Source organism: Macadamia integrifolia, chromosome 11, assembly GCF_013358625.1.
Source record: "Macadamia integrifolia cultivar HAES 741 chromosome 11, SCU_Mint_v3, whole genome shotgun sequence".
In the NCBI taxonomy this organism is placed as follows: Eukaryota; Viridiplantae; Streptophyta; class Magnoliopsida; order Proteales; family Proteaceae; genus Macadamia; species Macadamia integrifolia.
Genome location: NC_056567.1, coordinates 33,654,772 through 33,666,699, shown reverse-complemented (window position 1 = coordinate 33,666,699; position 11,928 = coordinate 33,654,772). Strand labels below are relative to the sequence as shown.

General features: G+C 39.5%; 2 protein-coding genes across 8 annotated transcripts; both read left to right on the top strand.

Moving 5' to 3' along the window:
- Positions 1-283: 283 nt before the first annotated feature.
- On the top strand, positions 284-4,919 carry LOC122093705 (pentatricopeptide repeat-containing protein At2g41080). 7 transcript variants are annotated; one of them, XR_006144537.1, is made up of 4 exons: positions 285-483; positions 646-3,089; positions 3,893-4,030; positions 4,658-4,919. XR_006144537.1 is itself a non-coding variant. In XM_042664120.1 (3 exons), exons 2-3 carry the CDS (start codon positions 1,035-1,037, stop codon positions 3,894-3,896), a joined length of 2,022 nt encoding a protein of 673 aa, XP_042520054.1. In that variant the 5' UTR covers positions 284-483; positions 646-1,034; the 3' UTR covers positions 3,897-4,919. The 7 variants fall into 7 exon arrangements, 3 of the variants coding, with proteins under 3 accessions (XP_042520054.1, XP_042520053.1, XP_042520055.1); XR_006144538.1 differs by having other exon boundaries at positions 4,652-4,919; XR_006144535.1 differs by having other exon boundaries at positions 3,893-4,173.
- A 151-nt stretch (positions 4,920-5,070) lies between these two features.
- On the top strand, positions 5,071-11,621 carry LOC122093706 (probable calcium-binding protein CML21). The gene is made up of 6 exons (XM_042664122.1): positions 5,071-6,093; positions 6,204-6,266; positions 7,127-7,374; positions 9,283-9,485; positions 10,290-10,464; positions 11,258-11,621. The coding sequence occupies exons 3-6, from the start codon at positions 7,176-7,178 to the stop codon at positions 11,368-11,370; spliced, it is 690 nt and encodes a 229-aa protein (XP_042520056.1). The 5' UTR covers positions 5,071-6,093; positions 6,204-6,266; positions 7,127-7,175; the 3' UTR covers positions 11,371-11,621.
- Positions 11,622-11,928: the final 307 nt, after the last annotated feature.

Genomic DNA, 11,928 nt, shown 5'->3' with positions numbered 1-11,928 from the left:
TTGTTACCACTCACCCAAAAGTTTTTGTATTTTTTTTTGTTTTTTTATAGGTTTGATCAGATTTTTTTTTTTTTAGCAAAAATAACTTCGCTTAGAATTTTGAAATTCAAAAACTGAATTTTCCCCTCTCTTAGATCAAGACACGGTAATTACAATGAACAATTCTTCACTAGTACTTTTTTCTTTTCTCTTTTTCTCTCTACTTGGTTCCCAAACACAGCCTAAATGATTATACTTTTAAGTGGTATTAAATCTTGCTTAAAATCAAACCTAAACTCTTTACTACTTCTGTTCCCCAAGCTCAATAGCCGCAACGCCTTTTCCTCCATCATTCTCTTCTTCTCTGGTCAAGGCCATCACAGTCTTAACTCTCTCTCTCTCTCTCTCTCTCTCTCACTTTTTCTGTGTTCTCCAATTCCTCTGTGTGTGTGTGAGATGCAGTAAGGGTTTATGCAACCCTCTATTTCTATTTCTCTCTCTCAGGTTTGATTCCCTTTATCCTCTTTCTCTATCTTTCATCTTATTTTATACAGAATTCTGTTCTTCCCAAGTGATTTTTTTTTTTTTGGGGGGGGTTGGGGGGTTAAGTTCAATCTGGCCTAAAATTTGAACAAGCAACTTTACAAAATCCACTTTCTTTTACAGGGTGTTTTCTCATCTGTGTCTTATGCTTCCTCCCCGTTATTATCCTTCTCAATAAATAGTCTAGCTAGCCGCCCTCAAATATCAATGGAAATTTTGGACACCGAAATTGATCCTCTGAACCTGAAAGCAAAGGAGGAGAGAAATAAAAAGAAAAGATGAAAAGTCTATTGTGAATCCTTTTTGGAGCTCGGAACTCATCAGGGACATCCTCCTCGGTGATGGTCTCTATTCGAGGAGAATTAGATGATTTCTGGCGGCGAGAGATTTAGAGGGCTGGTGCGACTTCGCCCATAAAGTGGTTTCACTCCAATCACTGGCAGTCCTCCACTCATTCAGCCACTACTTGTCCCTCTCTGGAGGGAGGGAGGGAGGCGAGGCAAATCAAATGGATGGGTAGGCCTCTCTTAAGATACTTGTGTTGTTCACCACGTATTATTAATGGAAGTATCTACAGAACCGGTTCCATGCTTTACTGCACAGCTGTCGCTAATATAACTGGTGCCAAATCTAGTGACGAATTCATCGATCTCTGTTCCAATGGAAACTTGAAAGAGGCATTCCAAAGATTTCGGACGGAGATCTGGTCAGACCCACCTCTGTTTTCTCACCTATTACAAGGATGCATTCTCTTGCAGTCGCTTTCCCTAGGCGTGCAGCTCCATTCTTTGGTCATCACCTCTGGTTGTTCTGCCGACAGATTTATATCCAATCATCTCCTCAACCTATACTCCAAATGCGGAAAGTTACAGGCTGCAATGGCATTGTTCAATGTGATGCCGAGGAAGAATGTCATGTCCTCGAACATCTTGATTGGTGGGTTCATTCAAAATGGTGATTTAGAAAATGCCTGTAAGGTGTTTGAAGAAATGCCTGAAAGAAATCTTGCAACCTGGAATGCTATGGTTACTGGATTTACCCATTTTGAATTCAATGAAGAGGGGTTGGATTTGTTCTCTCAGATGCACAAAATGGGATTCTCCCCGGACGAATTCACTCTTGGAAGTGTTCTCAGAGGCTGTGCTGGTTTGAGAGTGCTGAATACTGGGCAGCAGATCCATGGTTATGCGACAAAGTCTGGGTTCGAGTGTAATTTGGTTGTTGGGAGTTCTCTGGCTCATATGTACATGAAATGTGGAAATATGCAGGATGGGGAGAGAGTGTTCAAGGGGATGCCTGTTCATAATGTAGTGGCCTGCAATACCCTTATTGCAGGAAGGGCTCAAAATGGGTGCTCTGAAGGAGCTCTAAATCACTTTAATCTGATGAGGATGGCAGGATTCAGACCAGACAAGGTTACCTTTGTAAGTGTAATCAGTTCATGTTCAGAATTGGCCACTCTTGGGCAAGGCCAGCAGGTACATGCTGTAGCAATCAAGGCTGGGGCTGATTCTGCGTTGTCTGTGTTAAGTTCACTGGTTAGCATGTACTCAAGGTGTGGGTGCATCATAGACTCTGTAAGGGCTTTCTTGGAATGTGAAGAGGCAGATGTTGTCTTGTGGAGCTCAATGATTGCAGCTTTTGGGTTCCATGGCCAGGGCCAAGAAGCGATCCAGTTGTTCGAGCAGATGGAGAACGTAGGATTGGAGCCGAATGATGTTACTTTCTTGAGCTTACTCTATGCTTGTAGTCACAGTGGATTGAAGGAAAAAGGAACTGAATTCTTTGAGTTGATGGTGAATAAGTATAAAGTGAAGCCTAGACTGGAGCACTATACTTGTATGGTCGATCTCCTTGGGCGCTTTGGATGTTTGGAGGAAGCAGAAGCTTTGATTCGATCAATGCCCATAAAACCAGATGGAATCATCTGGAATACTTTGTTGTCTGCCTGTAAAATCCACAAAAACACAGATATGGCAAGAAGGATTGCTGAAGACGTACTTAAGCTTGAACCACAGGATTCTGCCCCCTATGTCTTGCTATCAAACATCCATGCTTCTGCTAAGAGTTGGGGGGATGTCTCAAACGTGAGGAAAGCCATGAGAGAGAGGCAGGTGAAGAAGGAGCCTGGAGTAAGTTGGTTGGAAGTGAAGAACCAAGTGCATCAATTCTGTATGGGTGATCAATCTCATCCAAAATGGATGGAGATCGATGGCTATCTAAAAGAACTGATTTTGGAGATGAAGGAACGAGGTTATCTGCCGGATACCAGCTCTGTTTTGCATGACATGGAGGTTGAAGAAAAGGAGTACAGCTTGGCTCACCACAGTGAGAAACTGGCAATTGCTTTTGCTCTCTTGAGGACTCCTGCAGGTGCTCCAATCAGAGTCATGAAGAACTTGCGTGTCTGTAATGATTGCCATGTAGCAATCAAGTTCATTTGTGAGATCACTGCCCGAGAAATTATTGTTCGAGATGCTAGTCGATTTCACCACTTCAAAGATGGGAAATGTTCTTGTAGAGATTATTGGTGAGCATGGGCTGAATTGCCGACACTTTTTCTAGGGGTGGGTGGTGTTGATTTTATTTATTTATACTTGAGTCCATGTGAATGTTCCTTCTCATTCATATTTTTTTTTAGAAGGCTATAGTTGTCATTATCTTGGTTTTTTATTCCTGATGAAAATGCCCTCCTGCTAGCTATACACTTGTAAAGTACTTCCAAAGCTGACAAATTATTCTTTTTCTGGGCATTCCTTAATTGAAAATAAAGTCTATTTCCCCAGATGATTTGCCCTAATGGACTAAAACCTTGAGAAATTCTAAGAAGACGAACTTCCCTCTATGAATAGACCAAACCCAAAACCCCGTGAAACTATGCCTATATTGTATGCCTACATGCAATATACATAATATAGCAATAATAATTTTATATAATTATGCTTATATGCAACATTAAGTTGGGCTAAGGCTGAGTTTGCTGTTGTTGTTGTATGCTTATACGCAACATAGAAGCCATAGCAATGCAATATGATATAATTATTCTAGTAATGACATAATATGAGAAAACCAACATATAATACACACAACATAGGTTATTAATATAAGCATATTCCTAAAAAACAAAGCAATAAACAGAAATCAACATATACTCTTGAAGTTTCAAAAAACTGATATAATATACGGCATGCTGTCACAAGGCTACAAAGAGACGCTTAGGCATCCAAGGTGGTCACCTTTCTTACGTCAAACAAGGTGTGTTATTGTGATGCAGATAAATCACATATATGGGCATATTAATGTTGTGTAGGTTTGGCTGCTTGCCCAAAATGTCTCTGTGCTAAAGTTTCTGCTATTGCTGATATCTCAGGTAAAGTCAAATGGACAGAATGAGGAATGCTGCTCGTATTCGAGCTCAATTCGAGAGAGTTGGGGAAGATGCTAATCTCTACGAGGCTGTGAAGAAGGTTCTTCTGCAGATTGTACAAGTACTAGCAACAGACATCATGTTTCATCCCTTATCCCATTCCTTTGATTGTTTGAGCTGCATAAAACAAACTTGTTATGTTAAAAGGTATCATGGGTCAAGATGGGAAATGGAATGCAGTTGCTATCCTCCAGCTTTGACTTGCATATCCAAGGTGGATTTGGGTACGTAAACCATTTGATGTGTCAATTTTGATGAATTACCTGGGTCCAAACACCAGACACAGAACAGTATGAAGCTAGTTTTGTCCTGCGCTATGTGGGTTGGATCTGGGGAACCATACGACATGTCCCACCTAGGAAAACTATGTTAATAATTTTCCTAATTAGAGAATCGAAACATTTAATTTGAAGTTCCCTGAAACCACCATTTTGAGCTGTTAGAATGATTAAAGACTTGGTGGAGTGAAATTGCAAGAACCAGGATCATTTAGCCAATACCAAAATATTTGCAATAGGGCATTAATGAATTGGTGAGAATGCTTTAGAATCAATCATGCATTGTTTCTATGATGGCACGATGACTTTGAACATCTAATGTTTGAACTGTACAGCTGTCAACTGAGGAGCTGACTAGACATATGCATGTACGTAGTTTAGTGGTATTTCTTATGGACCCTTTGCTCTTATTTATTTCCTTTAGTTGCAGCTGACTTTGAAGGAAATTGCAATGCCTCCGAGAAGCATACAGTGCAAGTAAACAGATTTGCCATTGGAGAAGAAGAAAGCTCCGGTTGGTCCAAAGAAGTCAAAGCGTGAGAAGTTGGAGAAATTAGAGGGCCTTAAGCTAGCATCTACTCCGTACATTCTGAAATGTGTGAACCATTGAAAACATCGTTGGTTCTGACCTTGTACAGTATAATGTGTTTATAACTGTAATTCTTTCTCATTTTCATCTGTTTTTTGTTTCATATCTTCTCTGCTGTAGGCCTACATTTCCCACCTCTATTTTCTCCTAGGAAACATTTTGATTGATATTTTATGAGGGACTTGAAAGTTGGGTGGTTGGGTTTGGTTTCCTTAGACCTTGCCAAAAAAAAAAAAATGAAGAAGAGGAAGAAGAAAAAAAGAAAAGATAGTTAATTGTCATCACTCAATCTCCAAGACTCCAACTCGATTACATTGGAAAGATGAGTTGTGCACTTCAGTCAGTCTGTGCTATGCGATCTGATTCGAATGAGATCAAAGGTTCCATGCTGGTCTCCACCGGATCCATGGACTTCTATACCTTTTGTACCATCTCATCTAGTTTTGGCAGTGGATCAGATGCATTGGAAGACCACCAATAATAGTGTGGGCAGACTCCGTTGAACGGTGGTTATGGTTTATAACTACATAGTTTTTATTTTTTTTTGGTAGATATATAGTGATGCCCATTTTTGTTCATGCAAAGTTCACAAGATTTATTAAGAGAAATCATCAAAACCAACATCTGTGAACAAGTAAAAGTTCTTTCAGGGATTCCAATCTTGCTTTTGGAGCGATTGCAACATTTAATCTCCCTTTCAGTATATTAGAAACATGAACTAACAAGTCAAATACCATAATCTTGCCTGTATTGAATTGAGTTGAGCTAACTTTAGGCCATCTGAGGTTATTATTAATACATCCTCCTCTTTCGCATTCCAAAGCTTCAATGCCTCTATCATTCCACAAGTTTCCGCTTCTAATTCCAAGTTTTGCGGTCCAAGCTGCACAGATGTAGAGGATAGGCCTTCCGACCACCAGTTGTTCATTACAGTTGAGGATTCTATTTGGGATTACACCCCACTTCATAAGCGTATACGTGGTGGGTGCAGCATAACTTTTGGTGAAGACTCCAAAGTTTGCTGAGGGTATCCAACAAACCCATCTTTCCTTGCCACCAATTTTGGAAGGAACCCTTTTCAAGTTTCAACCCATTCTTACTCCTCATCCAGCTCATCGTGAGAGACAACAAACCTCAGCGTTTCAGTCAGGAGCGCAATCCTCTGGAGAACTCAAAGCTTAACAGGAAAAGAAGAAACCCACTTGTTTATTATATGGAGGTTTAATTCGAGGAAGCTGGAACAAATTCCGGTCTTCACTCAGCTTATTTGTTGCCTGGTAAATATTTTTCCTCCCTTTTTTATCTCCTCACAATAATTCAGAGGATGCAAAAAAGCAGTGGATGATTCTCTCTTCTCACTTGTCTTTGTTTTTCTTGTTTGTTTTAGATGAATTTTCTTCTATCATATGTGTGAAGATTACCTGAGTAAAGGGTGGAAAAAACAAACCAGGTATTATTCATCTCTGCTTTTGTTTTCATTATTTCATGTCTAGCGGACTCTCTCTCTCTCTCTCTCTCTCTCTCTCTCTCTCGCTGTGTATTAAATGGGGTGGTTCCTTTGAGATATTTTCCAATTGTTATGATTGCATGTGAACTTTTGAATCTCACTGCTTTCTAACTAATCGAAACAGCAATATTTTGTCAGGCACCATTTGAGTATATGCATTGAAAGATGGGAGAATTTCAATTCCTAACCTGACATTTGCCCATAATGTTAGATTCTCCCCTGTAATAACTTTCTTTCGTCTGCACCTGAAAATTTGACATAAGTTGTATGTCTAAAATCTACACGTCTTAGAATGGAATTGTGAGATCCACCCGATATCTCACCTTCTCTTTTCCCCTTCCACTTGTTTCCCAAGAGATGGGTGGCATTGCTGGTCACAACCAAACGATGTTGGAAACGTTCAACACAAACAGCAAACTCTGTATGTGTGTGGAGCTGTAGAGGTGGGCTTTATGCCCTCTGCTGCATCCCCCTTGGAATTGTTGCTCAGCTTTAATCATTCACTTTGTCGGCCTGGTGTCAGCCAATTTGTGTGCACTGTATGCCTTATGCCATATCAAGGTTTCCTAAACATTCTTAGTTGAATCGCTAATCATTTGGAGCTATTTTAGTGTTTTTGGTCATTGATTTTGTCTGATTTATTGTGTTGTTCGAATGAATTTATACCAAGTGGCTCTCTAAATGGGGAGATCTCTCCTAAATGAAAATATTCTACCTGCCAGGCTTCAATATCTTCTCCATTATACTGATTTGTAAAATTAAATATGGCATTCACTACCACCTTCATTTCCATCCTTGGACAGGTAAATATTTGATCCATATCCTGCATTCTGTTCATTTTACTGACCTACAATGGGAGGAGTAGTGGGAAAAGAGGCCTCTCCTAGAAAGGGTTGGATTCCAGAAACAAAGCTTGAGGCCAAAATGGTGAAAGCAATGCAGAGAAGAGAATCTGAAGGAACTGGAATGAGATCGTTTAACAGCATTATCCTGAAATTCCCAAAAATTGACGAAAGCTTAAGGAAATGCAAAACCATTTTTGAGCAATTTGGTAGGTTCTTCTTTTTCTTGGTTTGTATTTTTCATCGGTTGGTATTCTAACATCTGTAGAAGTAGAACTAATATCCTCTTAGTGCAGAGAGTGATCTGAAAATCCCATAAATTTAATATGAACATTTATTAAGCAGGAGTATAGAAGGAACAAGAGGGAACAGACTTCACAAGGACTTTGCAAGAAACTTGAATTAGATGCATACAACTGAATTAGCTTTACCAACTAAAATGTTAGACTAATATTTCAGGGAGATAATCTTTATATATCTTCATGTATGATGTGTGCGGGTTCCTTTTTGAAACAGATGGCAATACTCTCCCTTGCCTTTTTTATTTTTACCTGAACTTTACATACTTCATATACATATATCAGCACACTCGACTGAACACACATCACACATCTCCTAGAAGAGTTTTTTCATGGACTCAAAACACGGTGGTTGGAACTTGATGCCTGACCAGGAGTGTACAACTTGGCATATTGGAAAAATATGGTTTGCGTTTCCAAGTTTTCAGAATTAAGATTGAAAATTGCTCATCTCTAGTTCCCTGCTGCCTGGTTTGCAGTTATGGCGCTACTGGTTCAAGGACAAATTAAAAGATTGTTTTATTAATAATTATTTGGGAAAAGTTTAATTTGTATTAGGTTTACAAAATATTTCCATAATTTAACTTAGGGGAAAAGAACGCTCCCTGGTCACACAGCCCCTGCACCAGCGTGGAGGCCAATGAGGGGATGCACATGGGCATCAACAAGGGGTGGATTTATTGTACTTCACAGGGGTGGGGGCGTCACTTTGCCCCTCTCTGTATGACTATGTCTGGGCACAGGGGTCGCGCGGTCTGGGAGTGTTCTTTTACCCTTTAACTTGCTGTTATGAGTATAACCCAATCTTATTCATTTGTACTTACGGACTTTCTCTAAAAAATGGATATTGCTAATTTCAAACTACTATTTTCCCTTGGGAAGTCACAAAGTAATTCTTGACTTGACTCAACTTAAGCAGCACACCCTTTTCGCAATTTAGGCTAGGAGAAGTAAGTGGAAATATATATATATATATATATATTGAGGGGGTGAATAAGGAATTAAATAACAAGGGAAAGGGGGGGTGAATATACAATATACAGCCCTAGAAGGGGAAAGAACAGGCTCCAAGGGAGCGAATATTAATTAAATGGCAAGTAAGTATTGATTTAACTTTTGATGCAATCGATTGAAACTGTTGTTTTGTGTTGATATACATGGTTATAGCCTTAACAGCTTGAGCTTTTGGGATAAGCCTTTGTAACATGGTAATTAGAGCCAGGAGGTTGGGTTTCGATCCCCGGTAACTGCAGGGGGTTTGTGTTATGTGTTGTTGTGCCCCCCACTCTTTATACCCCTTTGCACTCATGAGCGGTAGGGGGGTGTTGTGTGTTAATATACATTGTTGTAGCCCTTACTCAACAACTCAGGCTTTTGGGATAATTGGTTGCAACTTGTAACGAAAAATAAAAGGCATTTTATAATATGGCAATAAGACTGGCAATGCTTTACGTAACTGAACTTTGGGATAAATGACAATGACAAAAAAAACTCAGCCTTATCTCAAATATACGGGGATAAATAAATTGCCCATAAATAAACTTATAAGAATTGAAGAAGATTGATATTACTGGCTGCAAGCGTTTGGATGAGGCTTAGTTGAAGTTTGTATTGACTGCCAATATTACTGTTTTCTTTCCTTGATAATGTTTAAGCTTTACCCATGCCCTGAAGCAAGTGCTTAAGGCCATGAGTGATAATTAAAAATGGTTGCAGTATTTGACTGTTGTTTACTTCTAATCACTTTTGGTGTAATTAATGCTTCTTATTCTGTGGATTCTTATATGAGCTAAGCTAGTCACCCATTTCTCTTTATAGATGAGAATTCAAACGGCACAATAGATCCAGAAGAGTTGAGGCATTGTTTTCACAAACTGGAGATAACTTTCACCGAGGAGGAGATCATTGATCTCTTTGAGGCATGTGATATCAATGAGAACATGGGTATGAAGTTCAATGAGTTCATTGTTCTCCTCTGCCTTGTCTATCTTCTCAAGGATGATCCAGCAGCTCTTCATGCTGTATCCAGAATATGACATTTTCTTCTCTGCTCTTTTTTTGTTGACAAGTTTCTTCTTTGCTACTGTTCTTACACTTCGATTATTTCTATATGTTTTCTTTGTTTCTATTATTTTTGGGAATATTAAGCATAACTCTTTCTTTATTAACTTCTCCTGGTATGTGATGAATGTTGATACCACAGTTTAATTCTGTTGAAGTGTCTTGTATTTCTAATGGTACTTATTCTATTTTTAGAACCTTTATTATAATTCATTGAATTTTCCTCCTGCTTTGTACTTTCAAATAATATGTTTATCATTGTTTATGCCAATATTTTTATTGTTTCTATCACCCATGATTTTCCTGTCCCAAGTTGATCACTTCCTCTTTCTTCTTGTTCTTCTCTCTCCTCCCTTTATTTGGTTGCTCCCCCGTACCCTTTAGCCTTGTGGCCCTTGTTTCATTTTTCCCTTGCTTAAGTTTTATGTTGTATTAGTCTTTTACATGCTGGAAGGGGCATCTGTTCTTATGTGTGGCATTCATGGGATTATAAGTATCTGATGAGGCCTCATCCTAGGAGCCTACTTGATGAATATGCTTTAGATTCTTATATCGTAATAATATTTGCATGCTTAGAGTGTAGCAGGGCTATAGGATTTGAAAAACTTCAGGTGTGACTAGAACTAAATGATGTTTTGACCCCCATGCATATGGCACAGCTAGGGTGAATTCTATATTTCCATTATGAAGACATGTTTTTCTTGCTATTTTTAATGCAAGTGAAAAGATTCAAAGTCTGTAAGCTTCCTTGACCAAATTGCTAGAAATCTCGGATGGGATTGCCAAATCTGGAGGCAACATTTGAAACATTGGTTGATACATTTGTTTTCTTGGACAAGAATAAGGATGGCTATGTCAGTAAACAGGAGATGGTGCAGGCAATAAATGAAACTAATTCAGGGGAATGTTGTTCTGGTCAAATAGCCCTGAAGAGATTTGGTCAGTGATCTCTCTCTCTCTCTCTCTCTCTCTGTGTGATGCATCTGAGAAATGAACCTAAATATGTGACCTGGTTGATGTGCAAGCTTGGCCCTGAAAAATCCCAAGCTTGTTCTGGTCAAATAGCCCTGAAGAGATTTGGTCAGTGATCTCTGTGTGTGTGTGTGTGTGTGTGTGTGTGTGTGATGCATCTGAGAAATGAACCTAAATATGTGACCTGGTTGATGTGCAAGTTTGGCCCTGAAAAATCCCAAGCTTGTTCTGGTCAAATAGCCCTTAAGAGATTTGGTCAGTGATCTGTGTGTGTGTGTGTGTGTGTGTGTGTGTGTGTGTGTGTGTGTGTGTGTGTGAACAGTGATGCATCTGAGAAATGAACCTAAATATGTGACCTGGTTGATGTGCAAGCTTGGCCCTGAAAAATCCCAAGCTTGGGTTGGGATTGGGGTTGGGCTGGGATTTTCTGCTTGCGAGCTGAGTTAGAAAATGGGGCTCGATCTGCTCTGGCCTGAGGCTGGATTGGCTGGCATATTGCAGCGCAACCTTCGGATAGCCTGGCCTCAGAGCCAAAATTTGACCTTCACTCTTTCTTAGTTGGTCATGTTAATGAAAAGTCTTGTTATTTCAATATTTGTTGTTTTCTAACTTGAGTTGATGCTATTGACCATGGAGTTTGTCGTTGTTTCCCTACTGCAAATGGATGCGGACCTTCCTTGACTATTTATTCCAACTAGTCTCCAAAATTTTCTATGGCTCTGATAATTATGACCCCCCCCCCCCCCCTTTCCTTCTGCAGAGGAGATGGACTGGGATAAAAATGGAATGGTGACCTTCAAGGAATTTCTTTTTGCTTTTACCCGTTGGATTGGGATTGATGACATGGATGAAGATGGAGAGGAGAAAGTTTAAGTTGGAATCAGCGATTCACGCAATTTCAAGAAACTTTCTACTACATCTTGTGGTTGGTTCTATGAGCTAGTCATTACTCAGTGGTCAAGCTTTGATATGAGGTTATGGTCAAGCTTTGATATAAGGTTATGGCTTGCTTGCATATCCAATAATGGATGAGCAAAACCTCTTGAATCAGTGCCACCAATTCTCCCTCTGGTTTGAGAATTTTATTGTAAATATTATTCAAGGAGAGTATAGATTTTTGAATCTGCCCACTGTTGTGGATTATAGGAAATATACTTGAAATACATCATATGGAGATCAGATCAGCATGCAACAACGAATACATAGTCAAGTTTTAGGCATACCTGAATCCATGGCTGAAGAATTATAACTCCTCAATGTCTTCTCGTATGCTATTTTTACAACATGATCAATGTTGGTTTGGTCTACCCTCTTCCCCTCTCTTCCCCTTTTGCTTTAGGTCATTAGCCTCATTTAATGAGTCAGTGATAACTATATATAGGGATGAGAGTAGGGATCAACTCTGCAAAGAAATTAGGGTTTTCTCCCCAT